The sequence below is a fragment of the Procambarus clarkii genome, chromosome 14 (assembly GCF_040958095.1).
Source record: "Procambarus clarkii isolate CNS0578487 chromosome 14, FALCON_Pclarkii_2.0, whole genome shotgun sequence".
Classification (NCBI taxonomy): domain Eukaryota; kingdom Metazoa; phylum Arthropoda; class Malacostraca; order Decapoda; family Cambaridae; genus Procambarus; species Procambarus clarkii.
The window spans coordinates 10,725,096-10,747,131 of NC_091163.1; the positions used below are offsets into that span (position 1 = coordinate 10,725,096).

Below are 22,036 nucleotides of genomic sequence, written 5' to 3' on the forward strand. Positions count from 1 at the left end.
TCATAGGTTTTAGTGATGACAGTTGATTATATTTTTTATAGTAAGTTAACTGAACATTTTTAAGCAAGAAAATTTGCATTAAATTAATAAATATTTCTTATTATGAGAGTAAAAATTACAGTAAAGAGTATGATATAGTTAATTCACCTCTTTTTGTTAACTTTTGTGTGGAGAAATTAATGCTATATATTATACTTTATCATCCACTTTCCTTTTGCAGATCGACAAAAAATGTTACCCGATTTACAATTTTGCTGAACAACATGCGCCTGATGGGTATCCTGGACTGGTGGATGGAAGTTCTCGACTTTATTGACAAGACACCTGATAACCCATTTTATAAAGGCTTGTATAGACTTTCAAGATTTTTATTAATGGTATTTCTGTAGGAGCCCCTAAGACTCCCTTGAGCTATAGGACTGATATACGCTATACAGTATTAGTCTGGGGCTTCAGTCAGTGCACTGCCTACCGAGGACCAGAGCTGGAACCTGGCCCCCCCTCAGAGAGGCACAGGAAGCAATGGCTTAAGGAGACCCCCTTGTACTTGGGGGTATTCCTTGTCTGCCATCGACCTGGGTTAGGCACGCAGAAAAGTAGGCATTTCAAAACAAACCCCACATGGTAAGATATTGCAAAAAACCCCAAGACCTAACAGAGAAACAGAACTCCCCAAAGAAATACAAAGGAAACAAGCAAACAAGCAATTGTCACTCACTGCCGCCAAGCCGCTTGTCCGTGCAGTACTCCTCTTCCCGGGTGAGTGAGGGAGGGGGAGCCCCGGACCTATGCGCCAGTCACACCTCAGTTTGTGGCTGAAGCACTCTGGAGCGGATGTCAACTCTGTCCATAGTGTTTGCCTCCGGGGCGGTCACTACTGTGTTATTGTGGTGTGTGGTAGGCAGGAATACCTCATCAGTGCCGGGGCTGCATGCGCTTAGGGGCTTCCTTCCCTAGGGGCCCTGTGAGTGCTGCCCTTGCTTGTCAGGGTTATCTTCCCTGGGGCGTTGGGGAATCATTCCCGTAAGGGTTCTTGCTGCCCAGCATTTGCCTCCCCCTTGGGGCCCCTTTTTTGGCCTTGGGTAGGGACTGGTATTGTGCTGGTTTGGGCATCAAGGTGTTGCGCAACCTGCCACCTAAGTGGCGACCGGTTCTTGTTGCCTCTGAGGACAGTGTACTTTTGTGTGGTTTTTGTTTTTTGTTTTGTTTTTGTTTGCCTGGTGGGGGTTCTACCTCGTAGGACAAGAGTTCCCTTGATACTGTTTTGGTGGTCCTCTGCTAGGCCCCCGTGCTTGTACAGGTCACAGGGGTTTCAGTGTTGTTATCTACCCCTTGTTAGTTTGGGTGTTTAACCGGTTAGCAACACCTTGCCTGGGCTTCCTGTAGTTGCTACCCTAAGGGCCCTGGAAACCCTGTCGGGGCTCGGTGGACCCATGGATGCATCTCTTGAGTTCCAGCCTGCCTTATGCGGGTTTGAATGTTGCTGTGTGCTCTTGTCTTAGGGTGACAGTCACCTGTTTTGCCTCCGTCATGCTGCCTGTTGGGTCAATGACACCTTTGACCCGGAGTCTTGCGAGTCGTGTTCTCTGCTTGTGCTCCAATTTTACTCTGATGATGTTGCTGTTCGGGTAGAGGCAGCATCCGCGTTGCATGTTAGGTTTAGGTTACTGAAACGCGCTAGTTTGGTTTCCCACCTGGATGCCCCGCGGCTGCCCCGCTTTGGTTTTAGGGAACCGGACCTGGGGGCGTTAGTCGCTTCGACTTTGGTTCCGTCCGAGCTCCCTGGTCCTATCCCCTGTTGTTCATCCTGCATGTTCCACCGTATGTCCGGCCCCCAACATCTTAAGGTTTCAGATTCGGCACAATGTTTAGTTGGTAATAAGACTCGGGTGGCTTCAGGGGCTGCCCCATTCGGGTCGGAGATGGTGGCAATTGAGCCAGTTCCTCCTGACGAGGCTTCTGGGTCCCACCAGCAGGCCCCCTTCATGTCTGCCTTTTCCCTGGACTCTGCCTTTTCTTCAGTGGTAGAGGGTTTGGAGGACGGCTCCGCCCCCGGGTCCCGACTTGGGGATCTCAGCGCTGGGGAGGAGTCGACCTGCAGGCCTTGGGCCCCCTTTGACCCACTTGGGTGCTTTTGCTTATCTTGTGGAGCTTATTGTTGCAAGGAAAGGGGGTTTCCTTACCCCCCTTCCCTGTATGAGTAAGATTTGGATTCGACTCCTCCCCGGGTTCAGTTCTGAGCCCCTTTGGGTACCTCGGCCCCGTCTTTCCAGAGGTTTTCTACCTCCCGTATCTCCGCAAAAGAGGCTTGGGAGGATCTTGCTGCATACCTCTTGCGAGACCCGGTTTATGCCTCTGTGATGGATCCGTTCTCTTCTGAGTTTAGTTCTTCTTTCCGGTTTAAGGTGTGTTTTGAGGTTCCTGAGTTTTCCTGGCTGGGAGACTGCCTATTCTTTTCGTTGGGGGCGTGGCATGGGTTCTGTCGGACCCGCACACTTGATTGTCGTGAAACTTCTACAGTTCTGCAGGTTTACCTGGGAGGCGAGTTTGAGCACCTTAATGTGTGCTTGTTTGCCCCCGTGGTTTCTCGGGATGTTGGCCTTTTACAGCTTCACGTGCAAGTTCCTTCTCTTTCGGCATTGTTGGTTACAGAGGACTTGCGTGCCCGTGGGCATTTGGCTTAGGTCTTATGTATCTTTTCCCTTCTTGAGCTGTCTTCTGCCTGGCTTGAGGAGGATGTGGAGGCATTAAGTGCTGGGCCTTCATCTGGGGCACTGGCTTCAGCAGCTAGGGCGTCGGCTGCACTGTTGAAGCTCTTTGCGCCTATTCTGAAGGAGATGGTGTCTCTGTTTTTTTCTTCTCGCCTCGCATCCCGTCAGGCTGTGCTCGCCCTCTCTTTGGATTCCGCTTGGGCCCTGGCTCATAGGTTTTCGTCACCGTTTTGTCAGTTGCTATTTGCAGAGGCTGCGGTCTCGCAGTTATTGTTATAACAATAACAACAGTTGATTGGGAAGTTTTCATGTTTGTAAACTGTTTAATAAATGTAACCAAAGCCTTCAAAGATTGAGGAAAGATGTACACGTTCGTAAGTACTTGCATAACTGCTTTGTGAATCTGGCCCCTGGTCTCGGGAATTCTTACCTGTCAATTTTATTGATTCCCATTACTGTTTTGTATGTAGTGATCATATCGCCTCTTTTTCTTCTGTCTTCTAGTTTTCGCATACTTAATACCTCTAACTTCTCCTTCGAGCTCTTGTCTTTCAGTTCTGGGAGCCATTTAGTAGCATGCTTTTGCACCTTTTCCAGTTTGTTGATGTGCTTCTTAAGATATGGGCACCATACATCCGCTGCATATTCCAGCTTTGGTCTAACAAAAGTTGTGAACAACTTCTTTAGTATTTCACCATCTATATTTTTAAAAGCAATTCAGAAATTAGAAAGTGTAGCATAGGATCCTTGCACAATGTTCTTTATGTGGCCCTCAGGTGATAATTTTCTATCCAGAACCACTCCTAGATCTCTCTCTTTTTCAGATTTCTTTATAAAGATTTATCACATAATTTATAGGTTGTGTGGGGGGTCTGTTCTCTTATTCCACATTCCATAACATGGCATTTATTCACATTAAATTCCATTTGCCAAGTGGTGCTCCATATACTTATTTTGTCTAGGTCTTCTTGAAGGTCATGACAATCATCTAAATTTCTTATCTTCCCTATTATCTTAGCATCATCAGTGAACATATAATTTTGTATTCCAGCTGGTAGATCATTTATGTAGACAATGAACATTACCGGTGCAAGAACTGAACTCTGTGGTACTCCACTAGTGACATTTCTTCAGTCCAATACATTGCCTCTGATTACTGTCCTCATTTTTCTGTCAGAAAATTTTTCATCCGTGTTAGAAGCCTACCTGTCATTCTTCCAATATGTTCCAGTTTCCAGAACAACCTCTTATGTGGAACTCTGTCGTAAGCTCTTTTTAGGTCCAGATACTGTAGATGCAGTCAACCCAACCATCTCTTTCATCTAAAATCTGTGGCTCGATCATGGAAACGAAGTAAATACAATACATAGGATCTTCCAGATCAAAAACCGTACTGTCTGTCTATTATTGTATCATTTGCTCCAGGTGCTCTACCCATTTATGTTAATTATTTTTTTCCAATATTTTGACTATTACACTTGTCAATGATCCAGGTCTATAATTAAGGGGGGGGGGTCTTTCCTGCTGCCACTTTTGTAGATTGAAACTGTTGTAGCCTTTTTCTACACCTCTTCTATAACTACTGTACACAGAAATGCCTGAAAAATCAGGTAAAGTGGAATACTGAGTTCAGGTGAACATTCTTTCAGAACACAAGGTGAAACTCCATCTGGACCAACTGCTTTATTCTTTCTTAGCTCCTTAATCATTTTTTCCACTTTGTCTCTAAGACACCTTGATGTGCGCTATGTTGTTCTCTGGCATTCGTATTGTATCTGGTTCTCTGCAGATTTAATTTTGCACAAATACACTTTGGATCTTTTTGTGTAATGTTTCACACATTTCCTTTTCATTTTCCGTGAATCTGTTTCCCATTTTCAACCTCTGAATATTGTCCTTTATCTGCAATTATGTTGATGAATTTATAGAATAGGCCTGGTTCTATTTTACATTTGTCTGCAATCCCTTTTTCAAAATTTCTTTCTGCCTCTCTCCTCACTGTTGTGTAGTTGTTTCTCGCATCTTTGTATCGCTGGTGTGTTTAGGGGTTTGGCCTCTTCCTATAATGATTCCATTTTTATGTCCTTTGGTCTCTGGCCCTCTTGCAATTTCTGTTGAACCAATCCTGTTTCCTGATTCTGCATCTCTGCTTTGTTATAAATTTGTTTCTGCCATTATCATATATTTCACTAAAATTGACTTGTATCTCATATACTTCCTTGCCTAGCAGCAAGTTTTTCCACTTAAATTTCTTAAAGAAATTTCTAAGTTCTCATAAGGTCCTCTCCTGAAATCAGGTTTTTTAACTGCTTCAACTTCATTTTTTTCCAGAGTATAATGCATTGCATACTTTATTCCCAAAAAGAGTCATTTCTACCCAAGGGAGGAAGGTACTAAATGTCAAATATCTCTTCCATTTTTCTGGTAAATATCAAATCCAGCATGGAGGGAACATTCCCCCTTCCTTCATCTTCGTAGCTTGTTTAAAATTAACATGTTAATCCATGAATGTTTCCAGGATATGGTTTACGAATCTACAGGTCCAAAATTCCTTGGTTCCAGCTTTATATGCCTCCCAGTCTGTGGATTTCAAGTTGAAGTCGCCGACTACCAACAGTCGTGATCTATCTTTATCTGTTTTTGCTATAATCTCTCATTATTGATACAAGATTCTCTCGTTCATTATCCAGCTCCTCCTTTGTCCATGTGTTACATGGCGGTGGACTATATGCATTTATGATTATTAGTTTATCATCCTGATTGCAGTTCTCCAGTGCTATTATGTCAACTTCTCGTGGGTTGGCAATCATTATTTTGCTTACCTTTTGGTGTTCTCTCACCAGCACAGCAACGCCACCACTTTTCCTAATTTTTTGTCCCATCTCCAAACTGTGTAGCCCCTTGGGAATATGACCTTATTTAAAATATCATCTGCAAGGTTTGTTTCCAAGAGTGCGACAATGTCTGGTGTCTGCTGCTGTATTACATCACTTAACTTCAGTATCTTTGATCTCACTCAGTCTATGTTCGTGTAAACAATTTTCAGGAACATGTTCCCTCTCTCCTTGTTCTTTACTCCCCTTTTCTTTAGTGATTCTGTTGGTTTGCCTTTATGTACCATTTCACTGGCTTGCCTAACCCTATCACCTTGTTGAAAAAAAGAATAGATTTCTTCTTCATTCTGGCTCTAAGAAGTTCAATAAGATGGCAGTAAATAGTGAAGTTATTTAATCATCATTAGTGCAGTACTTAGGAAAAGATACTAGAAAACAAAAGTAATTTAGTTATATTTATAATTTACATTATTTTAATTATATATTTCATTTGCTTAAAATTTTAATTATAACTATGTGACATGTATAATTGTGTTGAGTGAATGTTTTTTTTTATCCACAGGATCAAAGAGTGCAGCAAATATGAAGGAAACATCTTGTCCATCCAGCTCTGCTCTTACCCCAGTTTTGTTTTCCCCAATACACACCCCAGTGCTTGGTACTTCTTTTACCCATTCCCCTTATACACGCTCTCCACAACCCGAGTCTCCGAGACCACAGTCGCCCGGGTCAGCATTTGCAAGGGATAGAAATATTAGATGCACTACGCCAAAGTTAAACCCTATGGTAGAGTCTACGGGAGTTATGACTAAGCATGCTATTATGCAGGAACAAAATACAATTCCATTTGAGTTAAAGTTAAACATCACTGACTCGGAGCTGGTAGTGGTGGAAAACACCGCTGTGTGGGACACCAGTGCTGTCATTCTTAAGGTTAGTGTATTCTATCTCCTTTTAAATTGAAATAAGTTGTCCTTGACGTTGTCTCTTCGTTATCTTGTATGTAGTGACCATATCCGCTGTTTCTTCTCCCTAACGTCCTCGACCAGGCCTCCTTTTTGTTACACACCCTCCGGGAGGCAGCCTGTAGCAGCTGTCTAACGCCCAGGTACAGGCATACCTCAGAATAAGAGTTTAATCCGTTCCTGGAGACGCCTCGCCTTCCGAAAACTCGCATTCCGAAGTTAATTTCCCCATAAGAAATAAAGGGAAATGAATTAATCCGTTCCTGACTACCCCAAAAACCCCACATCAAACTAAATTTTTATACCTAATTTACCTAATTCATCTAAATAAACCTACAAAACTGTGTTCCAGTTATTACTTACCTTGCTGTCGAGTGCTGTAGGCGTATGGAAGATGGTGAGGAGGGGGGAGGAGGAGAGGAGTTACTGTTTGGAAGGGAAGTCCCCTTCCATAATCACATCACATAACCCCATGCCTTGTAACACTATGGATACCACTTCTCATTCTAAATTTTTCAAACCAGCCCCTGCTTGCCTTAAACTTTCTTATCTGCATCACTCGTTGCAGGGGTATTCTTTAGAAGGTCTTCGTGCAACACCCTGGCTTTCTCACAAATAATGGCCTCCGAAACACTATCACCCCTCAACTCCTTGTCGTGTATCCAAATTAATAACAACTTTTCCACTTCAAGTATTTGTGGTCTTTGTGCCGTTAATGTTCTTACTCCTTTTTCCACTTTAGCACCCATAATCTTATTTTTCTTCTGCTCCTTGGGACAGTCCTCTGTCCTTTTCTAGCCTTGTGCTCCTGCTGCCGTCCTCTCCAATTCTGCTGGGCATCTTTTCCTTTTCCTTCTGTTTCGTTTTTCTCCCCCCTCTTCTCCTATCTGCTTGCCGTTTCCTGCCGACCTTTTGCTCGTTCTGGTTCTTCCCTTGGACTTCTTCTACTTTGACGCCCGGGTGCTTGAGGAGGCATACTCTTGCACCCGTAGAACTGCAGTACCCGACGTCGAGAGCGAGGGGAACCTTTTATTGTCAATCCCCACTTCGTCACTGAACCCGATCTCGACGGACTGTCGGTTTCTTAAGGTGGCGTTTGTGGGGCGTATACTCACGACGCACCCCTAGGAGGCCCCGACAAGATCGGCGATAGCTTCTTGTTGGGTGTCCTGCCTCTAATTGTGGCTCCATGGTGGGTGTGGGGGCACATTCGTGAGTGAATTCGTAATTTCGTCAAGATGATAACCCCTGTTTCGGCTGCTTCTGGCTTACCTTTTCAGGCTCGTGGGGTGGGCGACCAAGCCCCCGAGTCGGTCCGTATTGGAAGACCGGGCTCTGTAGCCTCCGCTGCATTGGGCCCCGACCTTGCTCCTCCTTTGGCCTCTCTGACTCCTTCCCCTGGCTCCCCTCCCTCCTCTGTGGTTGGGTCGAGCCCCAAGCCCCCAGTGGTGACTACCTCGTCCCCTGGCGCGGCTCCTTCTCTAGTTGTTACTACTGCGCCTTTTAACCCCTCTCTCTCTGGGGGTTCTCACCGCCGTTCTCGTCACGGCCGCCCTCGCTCGATTCCTTCCAGTTCTGCTACCTATCAAGCCTTGTTTGGTCCCGCTTCGTGGGCCAAATATTTTGATCTCCTCCCTCTTGATTCTGCGCCTCCTGACGATTTCTCCCTTCATCGACATCTCATTGATTCCGTGGATGCCTCCATTACTTTTAACCCCACTCGTCTCGGTACGCGTGTCGTTGCTGCTCCTTCTCAGGATGCTGCTTCCCGCTTGGCTGCCTTATCCTGCCTTGGCGAGACCCCCGTTCGGGTCTCGAAGAACGTCCAGTTGAATGCCAGTGTTGGCACTATTTTGCTCCCGCCCCATGTTGCGACCGGTGTTCGGGACCTACGCGACTGCCACGACGATATTCGACATATCCTCGCTGCCCAGGGCCATTCTATTCTCCAGGTGGACACGTTTACTCGTCCCCCTCGTGGTAGTCGCCGTCAACCCCTCCGGGTTGTGAAGATTACCTTTGATGGTAGGACCCTTCCACCCTCTGTCATTCTTGCTGGTGCCAGGTGCTCTGTCCAGGAGTACATTCCTTCTCCTCGGCTCTGCAACAAGTGCTGGAGGTTTGGGCATGGTGCCCTCCGCTGCTCCGGGACTGTCTCTCTCTGTCCTTTGTGTGGTGGCGAAGGTCACTCTAAGTCGGAGTGCGCTTCTCCCCAGGCTCGTTGCCTCAACTGCGGTGAGGCCCATCCTACCTTCTCCCGTGCGTGTGTCCATTACAAGCTTGAGGCAGCCGTCCTCAACTTGAAGCACCGGGAGCGTTTATCTTTTCCTGAGGCGAGGCGCCAGGTTCGCCGGCTCCCGCCTTATGCTAATATCTCTTATGCTCGCGTGTTGCGCTCTTCCTCTCCTCGTCCTTCCCGCCTTCCTCAGACTCACAACCGTTTCCAGGCCTTGGACCCTGATGCGCCCACTGCCCCCTCCTCTGTCCCTTTGGGTTCTCTCCCGAAGGATCCTCCTCCTGGTCCTCTGTCTGGGGTTCCCCTTCCTTCTACCCGGTCTGTCGTGTCTTCTGTGTCTCCTTCCTCGTCCCCCTCCGATCCTCCTTCCCATCCTCTTCCTCCATCTATCGGCTCTCCCCGCCGCCTGTCGGTGCGGGCGGATGTCCATCGCTCTCCTAACGGCCGTCGTGTGTGCTCTCGTTCGGCTTCTCCTGTTGAGACACTGGAGTCCGTTGCCCGGTACGTAGTTGCTGGGACACCGGTCTCTTTAAGTCAGAAGCGTAAGCCTGGCTCCTCTCCTTCCTCTTCCCCGGCGGGTAAGAAGGCTTCGCTTTCTTCCTCAGCTCCTCCTTCTGGCTCTGTTGCTCCTTCCACTCCCGTTTCAGTGCTTGCGCCCCCTGTTCCTGCTATGGAGGTTTCTTTGGCCCCTGCTTCCCTTTCGGTTGCTGCTCTTGCTGGGGTGCGCTCCTCTCTTTCTACTCCCCCTCTTCCTGCTGCTGTCCTTGACTGCTCCTCTCCGTTGTCTCCTCCTCCTCCTCCTCCTCCTCCGGACCCTGCCCGCCCACCTCTGATCTGTTCTCCCGTTTCCTTCCCTCCGTCTTTGCTCAGTTTACCCATGCCCCCTAACCCTGACTTTGCTGACCCTGATCCCGACCCTGATATTCTTTAACGTGCTCTGTTGGTCTTTCGCCTTTGTTTCTTCCTTGTTCTCTGTTTTTGTCCTTTCTCTTCTCGTCGTTGTCCATTCTTCAATGGAACGTTCGAGGTTATTACGCCAATTTCCTCGAACTCCAACTTCTGGTTTCGCGGTTTTCGCCCCTTTGTGTCTGTCTCCAGGAGCCGATGCTTGGTGCTCGTCCTGGTCGTTTTCGTGGCTATTCCTTTCTCTCCCCCCCCCCAGCCATTGCTGGGGCTTCTAATTCTTCTGCTCTCTTGATTCGGGCTGATGTTCCCTTTGTTCCTTTACTTTTTCCTTCGCCTCTCCATTGTTCTGCTGCTCGTATCTTTGTGGGGAAATGGTACACAGTTTGTTCCATTTATCTCCCCCCGAGTGTCCCGCTCTCTCTTCCTGATTTGAAACACCTCCTAGACTCCTTGCCGGAGCCTGTGCTCCTGCTGGGTGACTTCAATTGTCGTCATTCTCTTTGGGGTGACGTTCTGACGAATACCCGGGGTCGCCTCCTTGAGCCGTTTCTCCTCTCTTCTTCCCTGTCTCTTCTGAATTCTGGTGAGCCCACTCATTTGGACTCTCGAACTCGCACCCTTTCTTGTCTTGATCTTTCTCTCTGCTCTTCTTCTCTTTACTTAGATTTCACATGGCAGGTTCTTGATGACCTCCATGGAAGTGATCATTTCCCCATCCTTGTTTCCTTTTTCTCTTTTCGCCCTTCCCTCTCTTTCCCTAGGTGGCAGTTTGCTAAGGCGGACTGGACCCTGTTTTCCCTCAGTGCTACTCTCTCTGACCTCTCCGTTCTGCCCCTCTCTCGCGCTCTCCTCCTTTTTCATGACACTGTCTTCGACGCTGCCCTCCGCTCTATTCCTCGCTCTTCCTCTCGGGGTCCACGGAAGTGCGTTCCCTGGTGGAATGCGGACTGTGCTCGGGCTGTCCGCTGTAAGCGTGCAGCCTGGAAGAAGCACCGCCGTAGGCAGACGACCGATTCTTTTCTTTTCTTTCGGAAAGCGAGTGCGGTGGCCCGTAGGGCCATCCGTACGGCTAAACGTGAATGTTGGGCATCTTATGTCTCGACAATTACGTCCGAAACCCCTCTGGCCCAGATCTGGAAGCGTATCCGCAAGATAGCGGGCAAGTTCGTTCCCGATGTTTCACCGGTCCTTCACCTCCATGATACTCTTGTGGCGGACCCGTTGCAGGTCGCTTCCGAACTGGGTTCCCACTTTTCTTCTGTTAGCTCTGGTCTTCATCTTCCCCAATCTTTCCTTCTTCGTAAACCTGTCCTTGAGTCTCGTCCTTTAGATTTCTGCACTCATCTTCAGCTTCCCTATAATGATCCCTTCTCTCTCTCTGAACTTCGTTCTGCCCTGGCCCTCTGCGGTTCTACGGCGGCGGGCTCCGATGGTATTCATTATGAGATGCTTCGCCATCTCCCTCCGAGCACGTCTCAGTATTTACTGAGTCTGTATAATCGGATCTGGGAGTCGTCGTCAGTCCCTGAGGACTGGCTCGATGCCGTTGTCCTCCCTGTTCGCAAACCAGGGTCTCTGGGTACTTCCCCTAAGGACTTTCGCCCTATTGCTCTCACAAGTTGTGTCTGCAAACTCTTTGAACGTATGGTTAACGTTCGTCTGATGTGGTTCCTGGAACACCATCACCTCCTCTCCCCTTCTCAATTTGGTTTCCGCAAGTGCCGCAGCACGACAGATGTCCTGGTGAACTTGGAGGTCTATATACGTACTGCTTTTGCTGCGAAGACCTCCGTTGTTGCCGTCCTTTTTGACCTAGAAAAGGCTTACGACACCACTTGGCGTTATCATATCCTATCTCAACTTCATTCTTTTGGCCTTCGTGGTCATCTCCCTCTCTTTCTCTGCAGCTTCCTCTCTCGTCGTTCCTTTCGGGTGCGCCTTGGTACCGCTCTCTCTCCCCCTTTTCAGCAATACGAAGGTGTGCCCCAGGGTAGTGTTCTGAGCACTACTCTTTTTCTGGTTGCCCTCAATGGTCTTCTTTCCTCTCTTCCTTCTGGTGTCTTCTCCGCTCTCTATGTCGATGATCTTACCCTTTGTTGTCAGGGTGATGATTCGCCTCTCCTTCAACGCCGGCTTCAACTTGCGATTGATGCCGTGTCGTCTTGGGCCACAGGTCATGGCTTCAAGTTCTCTACTTCTAAGACTTGTGCCATGACTTTTACGCGGAAACGGGTTGTTCTTCGTCCCTCTTTGTCACTTTATGGTCATCCCCTTGAATACAAAGATTCCGCGAAGCTTTTGGGGTTATTCCTTGACACTCGTTTGTCTTGGTCTCCCCATATCTCTTACCTCCGTGTTGAGTGCTCTAAGTCCCTTACCCTCCTTCGGGTCTTGTCCCATACTTCTTGGGGGGCAGATAGGCGCACTCTCCTTGCTTTACATTCCTCTCTCGTCCTGTCTAAGCTCGATTATGGTTGCCCTGCTTACTCGTCTGCTTCTCCTTCTACTCTTCGCCGTCTTGATGCTTTGCACCATACTGGGTTGCGCCTCAGTTCTGGTGCCTTTCGTTCGACTCCCGTCCTTAGCTTGTATGTTGACACTGGCTTCCTGTCTCTCCAGGACCGCCGTGATCGCTACTGTCTTCGCTATCTTGCGCGGTCCTTGCAACATCCTTCCTCTCGTCTCTGTCGTGCTTTAACTTTTACCCCTCCTGCGGTTCCTGTTCCTCTTCACCACCTCCCTCTTTCTGTCCGGTTATCTCGCCTGCAGGATTCTCTTTCCGTTCGTATTTCTGATGTTTCTCCTCGTGTTGTTCCTTCTTTGCCCCCGTGGAGGGTCCCTCTTCCGCGGTTTTGTACATCCTTGACTCGTATCACTAAAGCTTTTACCCCTCCTACAGTTCTAAAACGCCTTTTCCTCGAGCACTTTTCTTCTCACTCCCGCTCCGTTTCTGTCTTCACCGATGGGTCTAAGTCAGCGGACGGTGTTGGCTACTCTGTTGTTTTTCCTGATCGCACTTATATGTGTCGCTTGCCTCCGGAGACTAGCATCTTTACAGCGGAACTTTATGCTATTCTCTATGCTCTTCGTCTCCTGCTTTCTCGTTGTCAGTCTTCCTTTGTGGTTGTTGTTGACTCTCGTAGTGCCCTCATGGCTCTCGGGTGCTTTAATCCAGTTCATCCGGTAGTTGTCGAGATCCAGCATTGGCTGTTTCTCGTTCACAGTAAATTTAAGTCGGTTGAGTTTTGTTGGGTTCCCAGCCATATTGGCGTGTCTTTAAATGAGCGTGCGGATGCTGCCGCTAAGGAAGCTGTCCGCTCTTGTCCCATCTCTCGTAAAGGCATTCCGTATTCCGACTTTTACCCGGTTATCCATTCCTCAGTCCTTACCCGTTGGCAGGCTTCTTGGTTGTCTGTTACTGGTAACAAGCTACGTACTCTTAAATGTTGTGTTTCCTCGTGGCCGTCCTCCTTCCACCGTAACCGGCGGTGGGAAACAGCTCTAGCGAGGTTGCGTATTGGCCATACTCGCTTAACCCATGGTCACTTGATGGAGCGCCGCCCTGCTCCTTATTGTCCTAGTTGCATTGTCCCTCTTACGGTCGTGCATGTCCTTCTTGAATGTCCTGACTTCCAGGACGAGCGTGTGTCTTGCTTTCCGACCGCCCCTCGCGGTCACCTGTCCCTCGATAGAATTCTTGGTGACTCGGATACTTTTGATATCGTTCGCCTTATGCGTTTTTGTTCTCGTATTGGCATCCTTGGTGATATTTAGCGCCCTCTGATTATTTTGCGTATTTGATGGTGCTACATAGCCTTCCCGGTTTGGTGCCTTCTTTTGATAATTACTTACTTACTTATTTTTCTTCTTAAGTATAGTGCATATTGTTGATGTGGCTTTGTTGTACTGCCTACAAAGTTCAACAACACGTCTACCGTTCTCATGCTTCCGAATGATCTCTTGTTTCTCCTCTATTGTCATCCTCACATGAGCTTTCTGGCCTTTATCCTTGCCACTGGCTTTCTTGGGACCCATGGTGAGATATATAATAACAAATTGTATAGACAAATCACCAAAAATCCAACAAAACACTGAAAATCCGCGAGAAGAATTGATGTGGGGGTAGTCACTGAGCGCGAGACAATAATAAACTGAGGGGCGGAGGGGCGACGATCGCCGAACCACCGTGCGCTAGGTCGGCTGTACGCGTATCAACAAACTCGCGTCCAAACTCGCCTCCCGAAGTAACCATCGCCTTCCGAGACAAATTTTTGGAGTAAATACACCTCGCATACAGGGACAATCGCATTCCGAGGTACCACTGTACCTATATACTGCTAGGTAACAGGAGCATCAGGGTGAAAGAAACATTTTGCCCATGTGTCTCCGCCTTCACCAGGGATCGAACCCGGAACCTCAGGACTACGAATCCGAAGCGCTGTCCACCCAGCTGTCAGGCACCCAGTAACCTGTAACCAGGCCACAGGATAACCTGTAACCAGGCCACAGGATAACCTGTAACCAGGCCACAGGATAACCTGTAACCAGGCCACAGGATAACCTGTAACCAGGCCACAGGATAACCTGTAGTTTCCTACAGATTTCTTGTCTCCCTTTTTTTTCTTCATGAAATTCACTTGTTGGGACTGAATTCTAGCAGCAATTTATCTGCCCATTCTTGAAGTTTGTCAAGTTATTACTAAAGTATTCATCATTCCTCTTAAGTTCCAACACCTCTCATTAGCATTACAACATCCTCAGATATTGATGTGTACAAGCCTACTTCCTCTAGTAGGTCTAAGGACAGTGTCCTTGGGAATCCCACTTTCCATAGTAGGAAAACAGCATGTAAAGGATTTGGGAATAATGATGTCTGACGACCTAACGTTTAGGGAGCATAACCAAGGAAATATTGCGTCAGCCAGAAAAATGATCAGATGGATTACGAGAACTTTCAAATCCAGGGATCCCATCACAATGGCTGTACTCATTAAGTCACTTGTGTTGTCCCGTCTTGAGTACTGCTCGGTACTCACTTACCCCTTCAGAGCAGGAGAGATTGCTGAAATAGAGGGAATACAGAGAACATATACGGCACACATAGACCCGATAAAGCACCTAAATTATTGGGATCGTCTCAAAGCCCTCCAAATGTACTCACTAGAAAGAAGACGAGAGAGAGATATCAAATAATATACACGTGGAAGATACTGGAGGGCCAAGTACCAAATCTACACAGTAAAATAACAATGTACCGGAGTAAACGATATGGAAGAAAATGCAGAATAGAACCAGTGAAGAGCAGGGGTGCCATAGTCACAATCAGAGAACACTGTATAAACATCAGAGGTCCACGGTTGTTCAACACCCTCCCAGCGAGCATAAAAATATTGCCGGAACAACAGTGGACATCTTCAAGAGGAAACTAGATTGTTTACTCCAAGGAGTGCCAGACCAACCGGGCTGTGGTGGGTATGTGGGCCTGCGGGCCGCTCCAAGCAACAGCCTAGTGGACGAAACTCTCACAAGTCAAGCTTGGCCTCGGGCCGGGCTTTGGGAGTAGAAGAACTCTCAGAACCCCATCAACCAGGTTTCAACCACACCTCTTCAATCCGACATGACCTTTTATGACCCTTTATGACCCTTTAGGTATTTCAAGTTCAAGTACGTTTATTGAGACAATAAAATACATCTCAAAGAGATAGCGTAGCTTAGGCTATTTCTACCCCTCCCCCCCCCCCCCATTGTACTTCCTTTCTGAGTTCAGTGTCTTTCAGGTTTTCTTGCCCTTGCCTTGCTCCCCCTCCCCTCTCTCCCCCTCCCCTCTCTTCCCCTCAAAAAGTAGGTGGAGATTTTCTGCAGTCATGTTAATTAACAAGGCTTATACAGTATATATGTTTTGATCAGTTAATTGTTTTGTAAGTTATACAAATTGCATATTGAATAAAAATACCAGGGTGACTCCAAATTCCTTATAGAGTAAGTTGCATTTAGATAAGGTTACTCTAGAATTATTCAAAGTACAAAGGAGTCAGTTCTTAAGTCATTAACCATCCTCACCTATATTACTTTGGGTTGGTGCTGCTCTTCCCCATCAAGGAGGAAAATGGGGTAATACTGATGATAATTCCATTGAGTGCTGCTCCTCAGAGCACTGCGGTGATCAGCTACCGGCCACAGCACCAGGAGCGACCCCTGTCCTGCAACTTAAACCAGTGTGAACTATACTCTTGCATCCTTGGGCTTGAGGATGACACTGCATTGTCCATAATAGACCCTGTCACAGTCAACATAGAAGTCAGCGATCGACCGGGCCATAAACACCTCGTGGACATCTCAAATGTATCCATGTCTGTCCAACACACTGTGGAAGTAAGAACTACTGTATAGAATTTTTCTGTTGAAATTAGGTCAGATTATAATTTAAATTTAAAGTCTTCATGTGAAGAGCAGTGGAATAAGGTTCATTATATTTTATAATATTTTTGTTTAGTGTATACGAAGTGAGAATGTGTTGATGCCTACCTAACTGGTTATGGGAGTCGAGATCTAGTTCTTCTGCCCAATGTTTTAGAAATTGAAATTATGAAATTGAAATTTCATAATTATCAATTATAATTTCCCGGTGAAATTATGCCTCATAATTTCTCTTGCTCTATCACTCTCCTGTAGTCACTGTTAAATAGGTAATATTGAGGTAATTGCTTAGGTAATTACTAGGACGGGAAACATCAGTGGAAGCTGGACAAGCAGTTGAGTTGTAGAGATGTAAGATATTTTCATTCCATGTATGAGTGGTCAGAAAATGAATTGAAATGACGAAAGAGGTTGATGAAGGCAATTCCATCCACAACTTTTAGAAAAATATGAAAACGTTAACGTTGTGAGAGGTAATTGACATGCCAGGTATAAATGGCTAGGAAACGGGGCATAAAAAGCTAGATCTCGTTCTCTTGTAGTAACTGATAGGTAAGCACAGACAGAATGGATTCAACCACAATCATTACTATGATGGTGCAAATTCTACATGATTTTGGGTTTGTGTGGAAGATACATTGAAGGGGGATGAGTATCATTTTAATATATTTAACCCTTTATCCATCAATTATTCTCCTATATATGTGCGGGTAGTTGCCTCCATACCACGTGATGAATGTCTTGCAGTTGTCGTGTAATGTTTAACATAGTGTTATTTACTATACAGTACTGTATATGTTTTTAGCCTTAGAGATCGTGTGATTTTAACAATTATAAGGAAAAATTTTATTCAGTAGATTATAACTATTGTTTGTTTTAAAGAATATTTCATTTTTATTTGGTGAGAGATGTCAGTAAATGAAACTGGGAATGTCTGCTGTGACTGCCTTTGTGCAATCAAACCACATCTAGTTGTGGTAACAAATTTACAGTAGGTGCTGGAAGCTATATTATGCAATGTCTTATGTGTGGGTTTGTTTATTTTGTTCTATATGTGCATTGCTTTTGTTTTCAGTTCATGTAATAATATACATTGTTACTGTTTATTGTTAGGTTGTGCTGCACCAGCTAAACATTCGTCTTAGTTATCATGACATGAAGATGTTTCAACAAATTCTGGAATCGGTGCCGAAACAAAGAGAGGGCGATAAAAAATCTACCTCCTCTGAGGACAAGACTCAACCTGCTAACTTTCATGGTATGTTCTTTTAATAAAGTGTTGTGGGCTTTTTATTTTGATTTGTTTGGTCTTTTATGGTGGTTTGTCTATTTACATAAAAATAAATAGATTTTTTTTTTAATGGTGTAGTTGTAGATATTTTAGACAAAATGTACATCAGATTGACTGATTGACTGAAATGGAATTGGAACAGAAAGCTATACAAGAGATAAAGAAAAATCCAAAATATGTTTTCCCATATTCAATATCAAATCAAAATAAAAGAAAACTCCAATAGTATTGGACTCTTTATGAATGACATCCAAGCTGCGGATAATATAACCAATATTAACACGATCTCAGAAGACTTTAAAAGAGCAATTGACAACATGCCCATGCACTCCGCCCCCTGGTCCTGACTCATGGAGTTCAATATTCATAAAGAAATGTAAAGTAACAATAGTGCGAGCGCTCAGCGTAATATAGAGAAAGAGCCTGGATACAGGGGAGATACCAGCAGCACATAAATCTGCATATATATATAGCTCCTCTGCACAAGGGGGTAGTAAAGCTTTTGACAAAAAATTATAGACCAGTTGCACTAACATCACACATAATAAAAGTTTTTGTAAGAGGGATTAGGCAGTAAATTTCGAGTTTTATGGAAAATGAGAAACTTCACAACCCAGGACAACTTGGATTTAGAGCAGCAAGATCTTGTCTGTCACAGTTACTCAACCACTATGACAGAATTACAGAAGCTTTAGAGGAAAGCAAAATGCAGATGTTGTGTACACAGATTTTGCAAAGGCATTTAACAAATGTGACCATGGAGTAATAACCCATAAAATTAAATCATTAGGAATAACAGGTAAAGTGGGGCATTGCATTTTCAACTTTGTCAAACAGAATGCAGAGTGTGACGGTAAGTCGAGTAAGATCAAGCCCAAGTGCAGTGAAAAGCTCTGTACCCCAGGACACAGTCCTTGCACCACTGCTCTGTACCCCAGGGCACAGTCCTTGCACCACTGCTCTGTACCCCAGGGCACAGTCCTTGCACCACTGCTCTGTACCCCAGGGCACAGTCCTTGTACCACTGCTCTGTACCCCAGGGCACAGTCCTTGCACCACTGCTCTGTACCCCAAGGCACAGTCCTTGCACCACTGCTCTGTACCCCAGGACACAGTCCTTGCACCACAGCTCTCTACCCCAGGGCACAGTCCTTGCACCACAGCTCTCTACCCCAGGGCACAGTCCTTGCACCACTGCCATTTCTCATTCTTATCTCTGATATAGACAAAATATACTAGTCACAATTTCGTGTCATCCTTTGCAGATGATACAAAAATCAGCATGAAAATTGCCACTGTAGAAGACACTCAGAAACTACAGGCAAATATGAATAAAGTATTCAATTGGGCAACTGAAAATAACATGATGTTTAATGATGATAAGTTCGAGGTACTGAGGTATGGTGGAAATGAGGAACTTAAACGAAACACAGGGTACAGGACACAATCAGACCTACTCATAGAATGAAAGCAACATGTAAAGGACCTGGGAATTATGATGTCTGATGACCTGACTGTTAGTGAACATAACCGAGCAAATATAGCGGCAGTTAGGAAAATGATAGGATGGATTATGAGAACCTTCAAATCCAGGGAACCCACAGCAATGCTAACACTATTTAAATCACTGGTGCTGTCATGTCTTGAGTATTGCTCAGTACTCACGTTCCCTTTCAGAGCAGGAGAGATCTCTGATTTAAAGGGAAGACAGAGCACATAAATGACACTCATAGAAACGATAAAACATCTAAATTATTGGGACCGTCTCAAAGCTCTCAAAATATACTTTCTGGAAAGTAGACGAGAAAGGTATAAAATAATATAGTCATGGAAGATATTGGAGGACCAGGTCCCAAATTTGTACAGTAGAATAACAACATCCTTGAGTGAAAGGTACAGAAGGAAATGTAAATAGAACCAGTGAGGAGTAGAGGTGCCATAGGCACGATCGGGGAGCACTGTCTTAACATCAGGGGCCCACGGCTGTTCAGCACCTGATGTCTTATGTGGGCTTACCAGCAAGCATTAGAAATATAGCTGGAACGAAGGTGGATGTATTCAAGAGGCACTTGGAGAGGTTTTTGCAAGAAGTGATGGACCAACCAGGCTATAGTGGATATGTGGGCCTGCAGGCTGCTCCAAGCAATGGTCTGTTGGACCAAGTTATCACTTCGAGCCTGGCCTCAGGCTGGGCTTGGGGAATACTCTCCAGGTATGCTCCAAATACTTTTGCAGAGAGGGTTCTGGCATCTGTTCAGATGCGGATCAGTAGGTTGGGGCCTTGTCTGCTGTTTGTCGGGGTAGACCTTTGATGGAGTCAGATTCCCAGGCTCTTGTATTTCCTTCGGCCGATTCCTTCTCTGCTCAATATTGTAATTGTCACAGAAGGATGGCTCTCTTCGTTGGTCTTCTTGCTAGCTCATTTGCGGTTCACACTTTTGATAGGACCATGATCCAGGCTCCTGGTTCCATGATCTGTGGATTTCCTGGGTTCTTTACAAAAGTCTCCGATGGAGTTGGGTCAAATGTCCTTTTCACAGCTCTGTGCAGTCGTGGCAGCGTGGTTTGATTTGGGCATAGTAGAGTTGACCTCCTCTTCTGTGTGTGTCGTGGTTATTCTGTGTCCTGAAGCGGGATGTGGTGGACCTACAGTTAATTCTCGATGATCACTTTAACTCAGGTTTGCCAGGTTTTGCAGACAAATTCCTTGATGGTGTCCCTGGACTGGATCTTGAAGATATAGCATGTTCCTACTCATCCAAGGTTCTGGGGTTGGTTAGGGTTTTTATGGGGGGGGGGGGGGGCATCAGGCTTACCACTTAAAGGTCTGCCTATTAGCTTGAATCTGGCTCTTCAGATTCAGGTTTGTCCAAACCCTGGGTGTTTTTCTGCAACTTTGCCTCTTTCAGCAGATCAGCCCAGTGAAATACTTCACTTGTTCAACCTTCTCTGATTTAAGCATGTGGAGTTTGTGATGCAGGTTTACCACCATTTGTATGGTGCAAGTGGCTAATTTGCTGGTGTCCCACCTGCTCTTTCATTGTTATTTCCTAAGTTTGAAGACAGTGTGTGACATTGTGATGACAGTGTGAAGTTACATCGTACTCTTTTCACCTCTTTGTCTCACTTTGTTGTGTTTGTGTGTTTCTTTTGTGTCAGTTCCAGTGGCTCTTTCTTGTTCTGGTTGTTTGTTGATCAGCCCTTCATGCTTACTACTGTCACTCCTTATCATGCAGTTTTGGCAGAGCTGCTTACATTGGCATTTAGCGTAAATACTTCCTCGATGCCATTTAACAAGTTGTCTTGGACTTTCTTTCACCTCCAGCTAGCTCATGCTCACCTCGAGCCTTCTTGGTCTCAGGATCAGGTGTTGATGTTTTCTTCTTCCCCTTGGTTCACAGGTGCCCCTTCGGTCTAGGATGTTTTTCTTAAGGCATTATTTTATTGGCTTTCTCTCTGATTTTCAGGTTGGGGAATTGCATGCACTCCAATCTTGAGGCATGGGTTTTGCTCTTTTGGCCTTGGTGGACAGTTTCTTCACCTGCAGCCATCTTTTCTGTGGGGAGCCCTTACGACTCCCTGGAGCTTATCGGGCTAATGTACTTTATATTAGACCTGGGCATTAGCTATGGAGTTCAGACCTACCAGGGACCAGCACCATAACCTGGCCCCTTCAGAGAGGTTTCAGGTAGCAATGGGCCTAGAAAACCCCCCCTGTGGTTGGGTTTTTTCTTATCTGCCATCACCCCTGGGGAAGTTCGGGAACTGCTCCCGTAGGGGTTCTTGCTGCTCGGCATTTGCCTCGCTCTTGGGGCCAGCTGGGGCTTGGGGCCCTTGTTTGGCCTTGGGTAGGGAGTGGTGGTGTGCTGGTTAGGGCGTCAAGGTGTTGCGCGACCTGCCACCTACGCGGAGACCGGTTCCTGTTGCCTCTGGCGACTGTGTACTTTTGCAGTTTTTTGTTTTTTTCCCTGGTGGGGGTCTGCCTCGTGGGACTGTAGTTCCTCTGATACTGTTTTGGTAGCCCTCTGCTAGGCCCCTGTGCTTGTACACGTCACAGGGGTTTCAGTGATGTCATCTACCCCTTGTTTGTTTGAGTGTTTAAATGGTTAGCAACGCCTTGCCCAGGCTTCCTGTAGTTGTTACCCTATTGGCCCTGGAAAACCCTGTCAGGGCTCGGTGGACCCATGGATGCATCTCTTGAGTTCCAGCCTGCCTTGTGCGGGTTTGAAGGTTGCTGTGTGCCCTTGTCTCAGGGTGACAGTCATCTGTTTTGCCTCAGTCATGCTGCCTGTTGGGTCAATGACACCTTTGACCCGGAGTCTTGCGAGTCGTGTTCTCTGCATGTTAGGTTTAGATTACTGCAATGCGCTTGGTTTGTTTCCCACCTGGATGCCTTGAGGCTGCCCTGCTTTGGTTTTAGGGACCCGGACCTGGGGGCATTAGTCGCTTCGACTTTGGCTTCTTCCTCGCTCCCTGGCCCTTTCCCTGTTGTTCATCCTGTACCTTTCCCCCTGTATCTGGCTTCCAAACGTCTGAGGGTTTCGGATTCTGCACGGGGTTTAGTAGATAATGAGACTCGGACGGCTTCGGGGGCTGCCCCATTCGGGTCGGGGACGGAGGCATTTGAACCGGTTCCTCCTGCCGAGGCTTCTGAGTCCAAGTGTTCGAAGCTATAT

General features: G+C 46.3%; 1 protein-coding gene across 8 annotated transcripts in view; it reads left to right on the forward strand.

Moving 5' to 3' along the window:
• The window catches only part of Vps13D (vacuolar protein sorting 13D), a 249,867-nt gene that overhangs the window by 99,047 nt on the left and 128,784 nt on the right, over positions 1-22,036 (forward strand). For all 8 annotated transcript variants that reach the window (XM_069324372.1, XM_069324377.1, XM_045763846.2 and 5 more), the window contains 4 exons: positions 221-345; positions 6,108-6,478; positions 15,803-16,024; positions 17,183-17,327. In XM_069324372.1, the coding sequence (XP_069180473.1) occupies positions 221-345; positions 6,108-6,478; positions 15,803-16,024; positions 17,183-17,327 (863 nt within the window). The remainder of the gene's footprint in view (positions 1-220; positions 346-6,107; positions 6,479-15,802; positions 16,025-17,182; positions 17,328-22,036) is intronic.